The sequence below is a fragment of the Microtus pennsylvanicus genome, chromosome 11, assembly GCF_037038515.1.
Source record: "Microtus pennsylvanicus isolate mMicPen1 chromosome 11, mMicPen1.hap1, whole genome shotgun sequence".
In the NCBI taxonomy this organism is placed as follows: Eukaryota; Metazoa; Chordata; class Mammalia; order Rodentia; family Cricetidae; genus Microtus; species Microtus pennsylvanicus.
Window position 1 is genome coordinate 97,252,919 of NC_134589.1, and position 16,129 is coordinate 97,269,047.

The 16,129-nt window shown below is 47.7% G+C and overlaps 1 protein-coding gene across 2 annotated transcripts in view; it reads left to right on the forward strand.

Moving 5' to 3' along the window:
* The window catches only part of Abat (4-aminobutyrate aminotransferase), a 97,920-nt gene extending 90,252 nt beyond the window's left edge, over positions 1-7,668 (forward strand). The window contains exons 14-17 of one of the 2 annotated variants that reach the window (XM_075941994.1): positions 1,412-1,558; positions 2,549-2,660; positions 4,448-4,603; positions 6,901-7,668. In XM_075941994.1, coding sequence (XP_075798109.1) covers positions 1,412-1,558; positions 2,549-2,660; positions 4,448-4,569 — 381 coding nt within the window. In that variant the 3' untranslated portion in view covers positions 4,570-4,603; positions 6,901-7,668. The remainder of the gene's footprint in view (positions 1-1,411; positions 1,559-2,548; positions 2,661-4,447; positions 4,604-6,900) is intronic. The other variant, XM_075941993.1, reaches the window with a different exon arrangement.
* The last annotated feature ends 8,461 nt before the right edge of the window (positions 7,669-16,129 follow it).

The following is a 16,129-nucleotide window of genomic DNA, read 5'->3' on the forward strand; positions in this document are numbered from 1 at the left end:
GCAGACCACGGTGCAATCCCAGGGCCCCCATTGATGAGCCACATTTGCTAAGGCTAGGATCTTCTAACCTACCTGTACCTCGACTTCCTGCTGTATAAAATGAAGATGGAGCCGGGCGGTGGTGGCGCACTCCTGTAATCCCAGCACTTGGGAGGCAGAGACAGGCGGATCTCTGTGAGTTTGAGGCCAGCCTGGTCTACCAAGGGAGTTCCAGGACAGGCTCCAAAGCTACAGAGAAACCCTGTCTCGAAAAACAAAAAAAAAATGAAGATGGTTGTGTGCACAGCTGTGCACCACAGAGCAAGGTTTCGGCCAACAGTGGGGTGCACATTATCACAGTGCTCCCTCGAGATTGAATTGTCTCTGACACTATAACGACATTTTAGTTTGTCTGAGAACGTTTACATGGTGTTAAAATCACTGAACAATGCATTTCTCAGAGCATCCCCTTTGTGAGGTGATACACCACTGCAGTTAAGAAACTTGGCTTTTCTGGGCCCAAGAGACTTCCCAGGGGATGTGACCGCCGGGTCTCTCTCAATAGCACCAACCTTGAGATGTTTGTTGGTTCAGTTTCTTTCCTCTCTGGGGATGGAAAGGTGTAAGGTGCCAGGAGCTGCTTCCGTCAGTGAGTTGATTGCCGTGCAAGCTCAAACTCATGTCTCTCTCTCTGTCTCTCTCTCTCTCTCTCTCTCTCTCACACACACACACACACACACACACACACACGTTTTATTTAATTGTCGTGTCTGTGCATGCTACTGCCAGCAGAGGACATGAGTTTGAGCCCCAACACCTGTGTGAAGAGCCAGGCATGGTAGTGCACACTTGTAATCCCAGCATAGCTGGGAAGGCAGAAGCAGAAGCTTCCTGGGACTTGCTGGTTAGCTGGCCTGCCAAATCAATAAGCTTTAGCTTTAGGGAAAGACAGCTCCTGAGGAACAACATCGTTCCTCAGCTAGCTTGACCCTAGGTGGATGACAGTTGAGCTGGCTTGAGCCACCTTGCACCGAATCCCACCCCCTTTTGTGTATGGGGGGGGGCACATGTGTGTTCATGTGAGCACACATGCACATTTGTGTACGTGTATGCAGAGGTATATACAAATTTTTAATTTTTTTTTTGCATGGGGAAGGAGGGAGGGGAGGGTTGGAAACTTCAAGAAGAATCAATCATTCATTGAATTCCTCCAATGGCAAACAGTGACCGCTCAGCTAAAGGCTGACTCCTGACTGGGTTTCTCTCCTGGGCAGTGAGGACCCTATGTGGAGACCTGCATGGAGCTATGTCTGAACAGGCAGAGTAAAAGGGGTGGAATCAAAGAGAGGCAGGAAAAGGTGTGCCCAGGGGCAGGGCACCCTTTGAAGTGTTCGGCTATGAGAGCCCTTCCGATCGATCCCTCTCATTCTAGCCGTACCGGATCTTCAACACCTGGCTGGGAGACCCATCCAAGAACTTGTTGCTGGCTGAGGTCATTAATATCATCAAGCGGGAGGACCTGCTCAGCAATGTGGCACATGCCGGGAAGACCCTGCTCACAGGGCTGCTGGATCTCCAGGTACCTGGCCCAGCCCTGGCACTGCTTGCTGGCCTGCAGTTCTCAGCTAGCTTTGCTGTTTTCAGGTTCCCCAGCCTTGGCGTGGGCAAAACCAGGTCGCTCCATTCTTCCATGTCAACCCCGTTCCTCGTCCCTCATTATCTCTTGACACTAAATTCAAACATTCCTTCTAGAAGACTCCTCCTGTAATGCTCTTATAGCCGTGATTCCCTCCTCTGAACAGTCCAGGGGGTTTGTTGCAAGCCTCATGTGTAGTTTTTTTATTATATTGAAACAAGGTATCGTGTAACCCAGGCTGGCCTTGAATGTGATATGGATCAAGGATGACTTTGAATTCCCTACCTTCCTGCCTCTACCTCCAAGTCCTGGGATTACAGATGTGTGGCTGACAGCTGTAATTTTAAGTATCTTAAAAGCCAGCTGAAAAGCAAAATGGAATAGGTAAAGTTATTTTTAATGATATGTTTTACTTAACCTATCTGATGTCCAAAATACTACTATTTCAACAAGTCATCAATAAAGAAAATAAGTAATGGCCAGGTGGTGGTGGCGCACACCTTTAATCCCAGTACTTGGGAGGCAGAGGCAGGTGGATCTCAGTGAGTTGGAGGCCAGCCTGGGCTACAAAGTGAGTTCCAGGACAGCCAGGACTATTACACAGAGAAACCCTGTCTCAAAAAAAAAAACAAATAAACAAGCAAAAGGGAGGAAGGGAGGGAAAATAAGTAATATGCCATGCCTGTATCACATTCCAATCATCTCAGTACTGAGGCGACAGAGAGAAAGGAAGGTCCTTGTAAAGTGAAAATCAGCCTCGTCCACATAGCAAGTTCTAGGCCAGCAAGGGTTGTAGACTGAGCCTCTCTCACAACAAGAGGGCTAGAGAGGTGGTTCAGATTCCCAGCACCCACATAAAAGCTGTGTGGGAGTGTCAGCACCAGCGGGTCACCCGGTAACAAGCTTTGACGTGGGTTTGTCTTCCTGCTGCAGGCCCGGTACCCCCAGTTCATCAGCAGAGCGAGAGGACGAGGGACCTTCTGTTCCTTCGACACTCCAGATGAATCCGTCCGGAATAAGCTCATTCTAACCGCCAGAAACAAAGGTAAGGGGTGGAGGGGACACTGAACTTAGTTATCTCATCGGTCTCTTGCTCTACTGAGTGGGTGCCGAGCTCTGCTAGGCACAGGGTGGGGAAAGTTGAGGCGCGTGGGATAAAGAGAAAGAGACTCCGTGCCTTTCTCGAAAGTTACCGGTGGGATTCATGCCTTCGTCTCATCTGACTTATTTCTTCTTCTTCCTGTGTTTTGAGGCAGCGTGTGGTGTATCCCAGGTTTGCTACGAACTTGCTATGTAGCTAATTGAGGATGACTTTTTGTTTGGTTGGTTTTTTTTGTTTTTTGAAACAAGGTTTCTCTGTAGCTTTGGAGCCTGTCTTGGAACTAGCTTTTGTAGACCCCGAACTCACAGAGATCTGCCTGCCTCTGCCTCCCAAGTGCTGGGATTAAAGGCTTGCGCCAGCACTGCACGGCTGAGTTTTGAACACCCAATCCTACTGCCTCTCCTTCTGCAGGGCTGGCATTGCAGGCATATACTACCACACCTAGCTTGTCCAGTGCTGAGGATCGAACCTACAGCCTCCTATAGGATAGCCAAGCCCTACTGGGCTACACCCCACCAGCCCATGGAAGATTGCTTCACCCACTCCTGTGATGCAGGCACCCACTGAGAAGGCAAACTAAACCAACGGTGGGACCAGGCACAGCAAAGGCCAAGTCCTTCTTCCAGGAACCATGGTTGCTCAGAAGCAAACACCTTTTTTGTACCACTTAGCTAGCCTACCACTAGCTTGCCTACCACCATTTTTCCTTTTAAAGAATTTTTTATTATGTCTGTGATATGTGTATGTGTGAGTCCAAGGGCCACAGTAACTTGTGGAAGTCAGAAGACAAAACTTTATGGGGTCAATTCTCTCCTACGTTTATGTGAGTTCCGGGGATTGGACTCAGGCCATTCGGCTTGCATGGACCACCTCACTCCTCACCCCATTACTCCTGCCGCCTTTTAATTGGCCAGAGTGACCTTGGACTCACCCTGTAGCTCAGACTCGCTTTGGACTTCCGATCCTTCTTCACAAGCCTCCTGAGCAGCTCGGGTTATGGACATGTTCCCCTAAGCCTAGCTTTTAACTTTTTATTTATTTATATTTTGAGATAGGGTCTTGTTGTATAGCCTAGGCCTAGATCTTGGAATTCTCCTGCTTCCCACTCTCAAGTGCTGGGATTACAGGCATGTGACACCATGCCTGCCTTAGCCTCCTTTCTAAAATATGAAAAATAGTTCCAAAGAAAAAGAGCAAGCCAGGCAAGTATGCCCAGTACACACGGCGAAATCCCTCTTTGGAAACCGGCAGGTCCACGTGTTCGGTAAGGGCCTAGCCCTTCTGCACATGCTTCCGTAATGTAGTCACTTACCATGAGTTCCCGGGAAGAAAGAACTTCTACCTTGAGATTTATCTACTGTCCAACCAGTAGGAGGAGGAGAAGAGCTGACATTTAAAGTTAGGGAAGGCTGGGCCTAGCAGCACACACCTTTAACCCCAGGCAGGCAGAGCTCTGTGAATTAAAGGCCAGCCTGGTCTACATAGCAAGTTCTAGGCCAGCCAGGGTTACACAGTGAGACCTTGTTTCAAAAAAAGAAAGAAAGCCAACAAATAAAATTGAAAATCAGGAGGGAAGGAGAGAAGAAAGTAGGTAAAGGAAGAGAGAAGGGGAGAAAGGAGGGATGAATAGGAGGATGGGGGCCTGCAGGAAAGAGCAATGGGGGGGCAGATGACAGCGACTGCTGACCCCCAAGTCACCCACACCTAACCTAACCCTGCTCTTCTTCCAGGTGTGGTACTGGGGGGCTGTGGTGACAAGTCCATCCGTTTCCGTCCCACACTGGTCTTCAGGGATCACCACGCTCACCTGTTCCTGAACATCTTCAGTGACATCTTAGCAGACTTCAAGTAAAGAAGCCGTTCCCGTGACATTCAGAGAAAGCCTGGTCAGCGGTGTCAACCTGATTAGTTTGCCTAATTCATATCTTCACTTCCAAGTTTATCAGAGGCGAATGCATTAACTGAGGGGTCATTTGTGGGGCAGGCTCATCGTTCAGTGGCTGTGGAGGAAGAGCGGGTCAGGAGGACCTGGGTTTGAGTTTCCTCCCTGCAGGACTCATGGTGCCAATTGGTTAAAGCCCTTAAGTTCTGTGTAAGCTTGGACACTGTCTTAGGAAAGGCCATGAGGCCATATTTCTGCCAACCCTGGACCAACCAGTTTCTTAGAAGCCACTCAACGCCATTATAGCTGCTCTGAGGTGGGCGGGCAGGATCCTTGGGTCTCTGTCCATCTCAAGTACCCTGTTCTGGGATTGGAGATGCTGATGTCCTCTTGTCCTCCATGAACCAAATCTCCTTGCTTCTCACCAAATCCCTAGCTCCATGCCCCCCTCATGACTTAGTGAGGGTCTGGATGGCTCTCAGGAAGATGACAGGTAGGGAGATAAGGAGTGTGTTTGAGGGAGAGGAGGGGGTTCTGGTATCCTAGACACCAAGACACACTCAGCCCTGTGCTCTTGGTGATGTCCCTGGCCTGCAAATTCTGTCCCTGACTGACCTGTGCTCCTGGAGGATCTCTGAGTGGCATCTGTGGTAGTTCTTAGGTGACATTCTCCACCCTGAGTCAGTCTTGACCTGAGCACCCAGGGGACATGTGGGAGCTGCAGTTGCCTCTGGAGCCTGAACGGAGGAACACTAGCAGCATAGCCACAGGGCCTCTGACCTGTGACCCCTCATTCTGGGACCTTCATAGTCTAGCTCTCACTCATCCACCCTCCCGTCTCTCCAGAGCAGGGCTCTTCCATCCCAGGAGACCACTGCTAGACTTCTTGCTACAGGCTATGTGTTCATTATAAAGGCATAAGACAACACACGTGGAAAAGCAGCTTGCTGGTTCATGATGGTGTTCTTGGACTTGCCCTGCCCCACAACCCCACCCCACGCCACCCCACTGAGAGCCTGGGCCTTTTCTGAACTGGGAGCTTACATTACCCTCAGCCAGCAGCCAATGCTTATGCAGGCTTCAGCATCTCAGCTGGAGGCGTGGTGTTCTTAGAACTGACTTGACCTGAGAGGCTCCTGAGAAGAGCCCCTCATCCTTTGAGAGGCAGCAGTTAACAGATAGACTGAAGGGGGCTGATTTGTCTTCTCCCAAAATCTGCTTTGCATCCTGGATCCCTCGTTGAGGAATGGGTATGCCAGGCTTCCCAGTTCAGCCCTTTGAATCATCCAAATCTTGAATCATCCAAAGATCTGGCTTCCATGCTTGAGGATGAAAGGCATTGACATGCTTAATAGAGACAGGCGATCCATGAGTCCCAGGTCGCCTCCCAGCCCTGCAGTCTGAGACTCAGCCATCCCTTTCCATAGCCGTGTTTAAGATCATTTCCACAACCATATAAGTGATGGGGTTTGCCTCCCTCCCTCCCTGTAAGGTTTCATCCACCAGCATGTTTATTTCCACATCAATAATTTATTCATTCATCTAACTTTCATGAAACACTGTGCTGTCCCAGGCCCTGTGCTAAGCACCAGGAATACAAACATGACATAAAGCCCCTGCTCCCAGGGGACCCCACTCTCCTGGGAACCACAGACCCTTTAATGCTGAAGTCAGAGTGGCATGTGTGCTCTAGCAAGGCTTGCTGAATATTAGTAAGTCCAAGGAACCTTTAAGGAGAAAGGGGTGTCTGATCAGAATTCTCCAGAATGAAAAGCTAGTCAAGCACAAACAAGGAAGAGTAAGGAAAGGAGAAAGCTTGTGTAGAGGGCACATTTGTTCACAGCCTCGGCCCTTTCCCCAGGGAACCAGGGTCTGCCCAGAATACCCCAAGGTTCAAGGTCTTATTTAAAAACACAAGGAAAGGGGGCTGGAGAGATGGCTCAGTGGTTAAGAGCATTGCCTGCTCTTCCAAGGGTCCTGAGTTCAATTCCCGGCAACCACATGGTGGCTCACAACTATATGTAAAGAGGTCTGGTTCCCTCTTCTGGCCTGCAGACATGCACACAGACAGAATATTGTATACATAATAAATAAATAAATAAATACTTAAAAAAAACACAAGGAAAGTGCAGGCCAAACCCTAATTCACCCATTGGTTCAAGCATGCTTCCTCCTGAGAGCCATAGCAGCACACACAATGCTCAGTCAGGTCCTTGGCGTTCAAGGGTCTTAAGCTAGGACACAAGCAGAAATCACTCTCTTTAGCGGAGGAAGTTGCTGATGTTTTACTTTGTTCCACAGGGTGTGCTGACAGAAGAATGGAATCATCTCTAGAAAGTCATATCCAGATGTGTTGTTTACCCCTTGCCTGGGGACGGTTCTTCTCATTTTAAACAAACAAACAAAATTTATGCCATTCATCCCAAGTTCTTGACTTGGGCACAGTATTTTCCTGAGATGTCATCTTTGGAGGTTAACTGAAAGAGTCCCAAGGAAAAGGATTTCCACAAAACTCAAGATGATTGAAAACTTAGAAAAGGCTAGTGAAAATGCAGGAAGCCTGGTGGACAGGCTTCTGCCTAGGACAGAGCCCACAGAGAGGCGCCTGTGTGTAGGTCTGGATGTGGACCCATCATGCATTAGTATAGTAGAGTTTAGTAAACGTCTCTAGCCTGTTGTGTCAGTTTTGCAGAAAACAAGGCCCAGTACTAGCGAGTCTTAGAAGTCCTCCCTTTTTATTATAAATGGGTGTTTTGTTTTGTTTTGTTTTTATAATTTTTACTGATGCTCAGTAACCATGCAAAATTGTGCACATTAATGTACTAATTACTAGATCTGTACTTATCTATACACAATATATCAGCTCCCTGTAGAAAACCACAGATAGCGAGCATCGCAGACTCACGAAGACCAAGTGATCTTGTTTACAGCAATTGTTCAACAGTGCCAATAAGTGACGAGGGAACTAACGTGTCACGGTGAAACTGGTGACCATGTGCACAACTCCATGAACTAAATCTGTTTCCTGTGTTAACCGGTATTCTTAAATTAAAATGTTTATAATGGAAACACCAGAGTGAATGTGGGCTTTTTCCGGGGCTCGCATTGCCCCAGATGTCACAATGGCAGATTAAGTAAGGATTCCGTCCCAGTCCAGCCTGGCAAACCTGTCAACTTTCTGGTTGCTGGTGTAGAAGCGTGGGGGACACACACAGCTGCATCGCACAAAAGCTGTGTGCTCAAAATCCCATGGCAGTCTCCTCTCCCTGAGCAAGGGTTTCTGTAATCTCTGGACGACACTGTGAGTCGTGTGGGCTTCTCTATTCCTTGTTTTCCTCCTGTGACCCAGGGTCTGACCAGCAGCTTGAGGAGAAGGGCTCTGTTTCAGTTTGAAGTTTAAAAACCGATATCGTCCATCTGAGTGTAGAAGGCGTGGTCACAGGAGGGCGAGGCACCTGGTCACTTTGCTTCATCAGCCAGGAAACAAAGAGCAGACACAAATGGACCAAGGCCAGAAAACCTCAGGCCACCCCAAAGACCCACTTCTCCTAAAGATTCCACAGCTCTTGGAAACAGCGCCACCAGCTGGGAACCAAGTGTTCAAACACCAAGCATGGGGGGGCGGGGGTGAGAGTCTCACTTTCATAAGCCTCCGACACAGTGAGTTTCCTGGGCCTCCAAGCCTCCCTATCTGCAAAGGGGCTGCTTCAATCCAGCCAGAACTGACACCTGACACCTGGGCTCAGGCAGGCAGAAGTCAAGCCCTGAGTTTGATCTTCAGGACTCTGCAGTCACTGAGCAAAGGACAGAAGAGAGCAGGGTGATGTCTCTGAGGTTGGTATCGCTAGGTCACAGGGAGGTGAGGTGAGGTGACATGGGAAATCAGACAAAGAGGCAGCCCAACTCGCATCCTTGAAGGCCTTCTGCACCACGTTGAGGGGCAGGATTCCATGAGGGCAAGGAGCTGCTGAGGGTTTGGGACAGTAGAATCACCCAAGATGCATTTTAAAAAGCTCCTTAGTGAGTTGGGACTGGAGAAATGGCTCGACAGTTAAGAGTGTTTGCTGCTTTTGCAGAGGACCCAAGTTCAATTCCTAGCACCCACCTTGAGCAGCTCATAACCACCTGTAACTCCAGTGACAAGGCGCCTGATGCCCTTTTCTGGTCTCCATGGGTACCTACACTCACATGCACACACCCACATTTAGATGCACATATATACACATCATTTCAAATGAAATAACTCTTTAGAAAGAATTCCTGGGGTTGAAGCAATGGCTCAGAGGTTAAGAGCACTTGATGCTCTTGCAGAGGATCCAGGTTGAGTTTCCAGCATGCACATGGCAGCTGTAACTGCCTCCAAGCACAGCAGGCATGCACACAGTGCACAGACATACATCGGGTAAGACACATACATAAAACATACCAATCTCCTTTTTAATTCCTGAGTGCATGAAAAACAGAGGTACTTGCAGAGCTATTAGTGACCAATAGTGTCACAATAGCCTTTGACCTACACGTGGCATCCAGCACACCAGAGAAGCAATAGGGTCCGAAGGCAGCAACGTATTTGTTTATTTACTCGCTTATTTATTTTTGAGACAGCGTCTCACTAGGTATCCTGGCTGGCCTGTAACTGATTAGGTAGACCAGGCTGCCCTCGAGCTCACATTCACCTGCCTCTGCCTCCCAAACACTAAGACTAAAGGCATATGCCACCACACCTGGCCCAGAGGGAAACTGTTACCTTAATATTTAACTTTTTCGTTTTTATTTTTTATGTGTATGGCTCTTTACCCTGCATATAAGTCTGTGTGGCACTTTCCTACAGTGCCCGCAGAGGCCAGAAGAAGGTGCCCTGTCCCTCGGAACTAGAGTTACAGACTGTTGAGAGTCATCGTGTGAGTGCTGGAAACAGCCTGGGTCCTCTGGAAGAGCAGCCTGCTCTGAACTGCTGAACCATCTCTCCAGCCCCTGTTTACCTTTCCCTGGGCAAAATATCCCGGACTGTCTGAAAGTAGAGACATTGGACTCTGAGCTGAGCAAAAGCAAACAACTGAGCATCTGCTCATTTATCTCTGCTCCTGGTGGTGGGGGTGACGTCATCAGCTGCTTCAAGTCCCAACAGCGATGATTTCTTACCTGGAATTGGAAGCAAAACAAACCCCTTCTCCCCTAAACTGATCCTGTCAGGGCCATTTTGTCACAGCAACAGAAATGAAGCTAGAACACTGACTGAAGCTTTCTGAAAAATCATCGAGGTCGGATGTGGTGGCTCACACATGGAATCTCAATGAGTCAGGAGGCGAGTCAGAGGCTAGCCTGAGCTACATAGCAAGGTCTCATCTTAAAAGCCACGATTAAGGGACGTTGGTTAAGAGTATGCGCTGCTCTTCCAGAGGATCTGAGTAGGGATTCCAACACCCACACAGGGTGTCTTATAATCGCCTAAAACTCCAGCTCCAGGGGATCTGATGCTCTTTTGACTCACGTGTACATCCCCACACACGCATACACACAGTTAAAAACAAAATCCTCTTTGAAATTAAATGTAAATATGAAGTCATGTACTAATTTCCTGTCAGGCGTCTGGTAGTGATTCCTCTCAGTGATACTCTTTGCTGGGCTTGGAAGTACGGTCCTATGAGCCAGCACTTGGGAGGCAGAGGCAGGGGGGTCACCTCAAGTTTGAGAGCATCTTGACCTACAGTGCAAGTTCTAGGCCAACCGTGGCTCTACAGGGAGACCCTGTCTCTAGAAACTGAAAGCAGCAATAAAAAAACATTACTTCTGTGTGACAAGGCACGTGTCTCATAAGGTCAACACCACCACTTATTTTGGTAAAAGCCACGTTCCCACAAATAAACACTGTCTGTTTCCTGGTGCAGGGCCAGGCCTGGCTGATGCTGGTGTATTTCAACCATTGATCAGTAAAACCAATGATTTGTCTTTGGTGCAGGCACAAACAAGAACAGATGGTGTTAGGCCTGCCTGGTTAAGTCTAATCAGACAAGATTTTACAGTTGAATGCTGCAGGACCAAAACAAGGCTATAGAACATGCACTCTTCCTGAGGCTCAGAGAGACCCTGTTGCTTTTCATTAAAGAACTCGGGGCTCCTGCAGCCCTAAGACAGCAATGAAATGAAAGTTCCAGGCAGGTTGTTGGGGTGACTTATCCCAGGCCGTCCTCCCAAAGCAGCTAAGCCCACAAATTATATTCTGGGAAGGGCATTAGATGCAGTGGTTTGATGATGGCCGGGGATGGGGGACAAACACCTGCTGAAGGACAAATTCCGCTCACTTTGGGAAAACAGAAAGGACAACAGCAAGGGGCTGAGCCATGCAGCTGCCTTATGAGCGAAGCAGGAACCTTGTCAGTCACAGCAGACCTGTCAGCTGAACAGAACCCGACAAGCCGCAGACCATCCTGTCCCCGAGCACAGACCATGCAGAGTCATAGTGCCAAGCCCACACAGTTCTTAGCCGACGGGAAGGAAAGCCATGCCATGAGAACAAACAGGACACCATCCCAGATGCTTTCCAACAGCTGTGCTTCTGATGTGCACCCAGTATGAGCCCAGATGGAAGCACGTAGTTTGCAAGCTTTCCTCCGCCTAGAAAACCATGCTGGGGGAAGCTGGGGAAATGTTTCAGTCAGTAAAATGCTTGCCGACAAGCACGAGGATCTGAGTTTGAATCCCCAATATACCCACATAAAAGCTAGGTAGAGTGGCATGCACCTGTAATCTCATCAGGAGGGTGGGGGAGGGGAACAGGAGGGTCCCCGGGGCTCAATGGCCAGCTAGCCTGGTTTAATTGGTGAACAGTCAATCCTGTCTAACTCAAAGGTTAAGGTGATCGATCACAAGTGGAATGTTGGTGTTGCATGCTTATAATTCCAGCACTTGGAAGACAGAAGAATCCGAAGTTCGGGTCATTTTTGACTACATAAAACATTTTTACTTAATATTTTTTTACTACAATTTTATATATTTAATTTGGTGAGTGTCAATGGGTGTGAGTGTGTGTGTGCCACAGAGCTGTGGGCATCGGGCCTTCGGGACTGAATGCTGGCTGTCAGGCTTGGCATCAAGCTCCTTTACCTGCAGAGCCCTCTCACCCACCCTTTATTTAATCTTTTAACTCTTTCAGTCGATAGAAGCTCAGGTGCCACCAGCATCTTGTATAGCTATTGTTAAGGCACTTAAACCGGGTGGTAGTGGCGCAGGTCTTTAATCCCAGCACTCGGGAGGCAGAGGCAGGCGGATCTCTGTGAGTTTGAGGTCCCACACCCAATCATACACTAGGTCCCACCGTCAGTCATTGACCACAAAAGGCTCTTCTTGCACTTCCCCACCTCCAGAGTGCTAAGAAATGAACGTCGAGTCACCCCGTCTGCAGGATTTGGTGTGGTGGCCGTGGGCTGGCTCTGTTTTGGTGCATTATTTGAGACAGGATCTCTGATAGCCCAGGTTGGCCTAGAGCTTTGTAGCTGAGGCTAACCTTGAACTCCTGATCACCCTGCCTCAGCTCCCCAAGTGATGATCACAGTCATGTGTAACCAACCATGCCTTTGTTGGAAGGCAGGTTGAGTCTCATTCTGTAGCCCAGGCTGGCCTCTCCTGCCTGAGCTTTTCCAGTGTTGGGATTTTAGGCATGAGCAACCATGTCTGGCTCTTATTTTTGCTATAGCCCAAAGGGTCTGGGGATGTGGCTAAGTGGTAGAGTGCTTGCCTATCCTGTACAAGGCACTGAACTGGAACCCCAGCAGCAGCACCACATGAGCGAGCATGCGCACGTACACACACACACACACACACACACACACACACACACACACCCCAAAAGAACTAAGACGATTATTATTGTAGAATTGTTTTTCAAAGGGACAAATCACCAATATAGCCACAGTCTAAATCTAAAAGCCTTTTTCTCTTGTGACCTGGAACTTCTAAGACTATTTTTGGCCACAAACTAAGAGTAACCCATCTGCCTCTGCCTCCTGACATTAAAGGCCTACACCACCAAGCCTGGCTCTTATTTTGTTTTCTAAATAGCTCGAACCACTGCCCTGCTGAGGTTACAGAACCGTACCCACGTCCTGTTACTGGTGGAGAGAGCTGATTTTAGCTGAGGTGTAGGGAAGAGTAGTACACTTGTGTGCCCTCTGCTGGCACCTCGTGAGCAGACCACAGAGCAAGTAAAGGCTACCCAGGCAAGAAAGGGCTCTCTTCTCACAGGTGCGCCCCTGGCAGGCTTAGCTGCTTTGTAGTTGGTGACATGCCACTGCAGTCACCTGGGGAACCTGGCAGTAGGAATAACAGGGAAGGGCCTGGGTGGTCTTGAAAGTATTACCATCATAAAACTGAGCCAACGGCAAACAAAAGGGCAGACACTTCTTATTGGTTTGTCTGTTGTTTTGACATCTAGTCTAATTTAGGCCAGACTGACCACAAACTCATTAAATAGCCAAGGAGTCCCGATCCTCTTACCTCCCAAGGTCTGGGATTGCAGGTATCTGCCATTATAACCAATTTATGTGATGCTGGACATTGAACCCAGGATTCAGCATTATACTGAGCTACATCCCCAGTCCCTTAAACTGGGAATTCTAAACTGGTTTGTGGCCCTCTGGGTGCAACCAGGCCGCACCAATAACATCCCAGGAGAATCAAATTCAAGATCATTATCAGCTACAGAGAAAACTTGAGGTTAGCCTGGGCTACAAAATACAAAAGGCCCTGTCTTAAAACAAGATCATAGCCGGGCGGTGGTGATGCACACCTTTAATCCCAGCACTTGGGAGGCAGAGGCAGGCGGATCTCTGTGAGTATAAGGCCAGCCTGGTCTACAAGAGCTAGTTCCAGGACAGGCACCAAAACTACAGAGAAACCCTGTTTCGGGGGGGGGAGGGTCAAAACAAGATCAAAGATGTTCAGTTTTTATTTATTATATGAGAAGAGAGGTGTGTGCATGCCACTGTCCACGGTTGTCAGAGGACAGCCCAAAGCACTCAGTTCTTCTTACTGTCAGGGTCCCTTGGCTCAAGGGCAAGCTGCCAGGGTTGATGGTAAACACCGTTATTCTTTGAGCCCTCCTTCCCCCCAAGTTTATTATTCACATTTTTTAGTCTAAAGTTAGATGCTCTTCATGGTTAACTTAACTTCAAAGTGTTGCAGCTCCTACAGTCTCTGACACCCTGCGAATACGGCTGTGTTCTCATGGCCCAGTATGTCTACTAGGGAAGAGGTGTCTTTCAGTCTATGTGACAACATGGGCATGGGCAGAACGTGACAAAATAGGCATAGATAGGCAAGACGTGACCTAAGTCATTCCTCCCTCCCCGCCCCACTACCTAGGAAACAGAATGCTAAGAAATTTCCCCTTCAGTTTACATTTTGATATAAAAGCTGTTTGGAAAATAAACACGGGTGAATTTCAGGGTGTGAATTTAGGATTTCAAGAAGGATCCCTGAAACTCCCTCCGATGCTATCGTGTGAAATGTGTTTCATTTATTCCCACACCTCCACTCTGATACGAGAAATGATTTATGTCAGGGCTGGTCCCTGACACCTGAGTACTGAAGTCCTATTTGGGACAGTCAAGCATTATTTTGTTGGTTTATTGAGATGGCTTCTCTGTAGCTGTGGCTGTCCTGGAGCCCGCTCTGCAGACAGGCTGGCCTCTGCAGTGGGAGCATTAGAACTGGCCAGCAGTGATGGTTGGACAACACTGAGGGTGTGCTTCATGTCCCTGAACAACACGAATGGTTACAATTCGATATGTACACTTTTAAGTTTGACTCTTGTGATTGCAGTATTATTGTATCGTTTCCCCCACACATGTATGTTTCTGAAGAGAACCTGCTTAGTCTGTATTGTGTATGTTTTCAGGGCCGACCATTTCTTAGTGGATAGCTAATTGGTATGCTCTTCCCTGAAGAAGACAATTTCTCCTGCTTTCAGAATTCTTATGCTGCCTGTAGTTCTCTGTGTAGTTGAGGCCTTATGGTGTGTCCTCCCCACAACTCCCCCAACACCCTGTGGCACGTTTGTTGTTATCTTTGTTCAGTCTCTGTTTCCTTTACAACAGGGAAGAATAGTTAGAGCAACAGTGGGTAAAGGTGCTTGCTGTCAAGTCTGACAACTTGAATTTAATCCCCAATGAATGGTGTAGGAAAAGGACGCTGAAAAGTTATCCTCCAACCTTCACATATGCACAGTAGTATACACACAAAATAAAGGGAAATTACAAAACAAAGCACTTTGAGTGGGCAGCTGCTTTCCTCTCTATGCAGATACAATTTGCCTAATAAGCATGTTGGTTATTCATTATGAAAAGCAGCATATCCAGTCTCCTTCAGCTGACAGACTGTTGCTTGGATAGAGTCCCTCTATCCCGATGACAAGAATGTGAGTGGCCCTGACACTCCTGGGAGTCAACACATTCTTGGCTGGTGCTGTCCCTACCTCAGTCAGCATGTAGTGATGTAGGCGGAGACTGCTTGTTCATTTCCCGACTGCTCAGACCCAAATAATCACACAAAAACTATATTAACTGCAATACTGCTTCGCCATTGTAACATGAGGGCCTGCTTGCTGAGGTTTCTGTTCTGCCCAGTTCCCACAGCTGGTAAATCCCAAAGAAATCACAGAGTCTACATTAGATATAAACCGATTGGCCCATTAGCTCAGGCTTCGTATTAGCTCTTATAATTTATATTAGCCCATTATTCTAGTATATGTTAGCCACATGGCTCAGTACCTTTTTCAGCAGGTTAGGTCACATCTTGCTTCTCCCGTGGTCTGTGCAGGACTGGGGAAAGAGCTTCCTTCTTCCCAGAATACTCCTGTTCTCATTGCCCCACCTCTACTTCCTGTCTGGTTATCCCATCTATACTTCCTGCCTGGCTACTGGCCAATCAGCATTTCTTTAAAATATAATTGACAGAACACAGAATTGTCCTGCACCAGCCAATAGTTTAGGTGTATTTCTGACTTTTATATCTTAAATTAACCCATTTCTATTAATCTGTGTATTGTCACGAGGCTGTGGCTTACTGGGAAGGTTCCGGGTCCTTCTCCTTCAGCAGCTACATGGCACTTCTGACTCCGCCTACTTTCTATATCTCTTTTAGCCTGGCTACATTTTGCTAAGTCATTGGCTGAAACGGCTTTATTCATTAGCCAATAAAAGCAACACACACAGAAGGACATCTCCTGTCATCTACCCTTTTCTGTCTAATTAAGAAGGAAAGTTTTAACTTTAACATAGCAAAATTACATATACAACAGTTACCAAGGAAAAATTAGTTATAATACTTTGTGAGTCTAAAGTTTTATATCTAATTTATCTTTTATCATAACTAAGAAAAGCTGTAACTATCTAGTCTTTAACTCCATTAAAGACCCCAGAAGGATATATTACCTATGTAAACAGGAATATCTTGTAAGCAACTTCCAAAACTCTAGAATTGACAGAGACATTTTGCTGCCTGGACAGTCACCCAAAGTTTATTCTGTCCTACC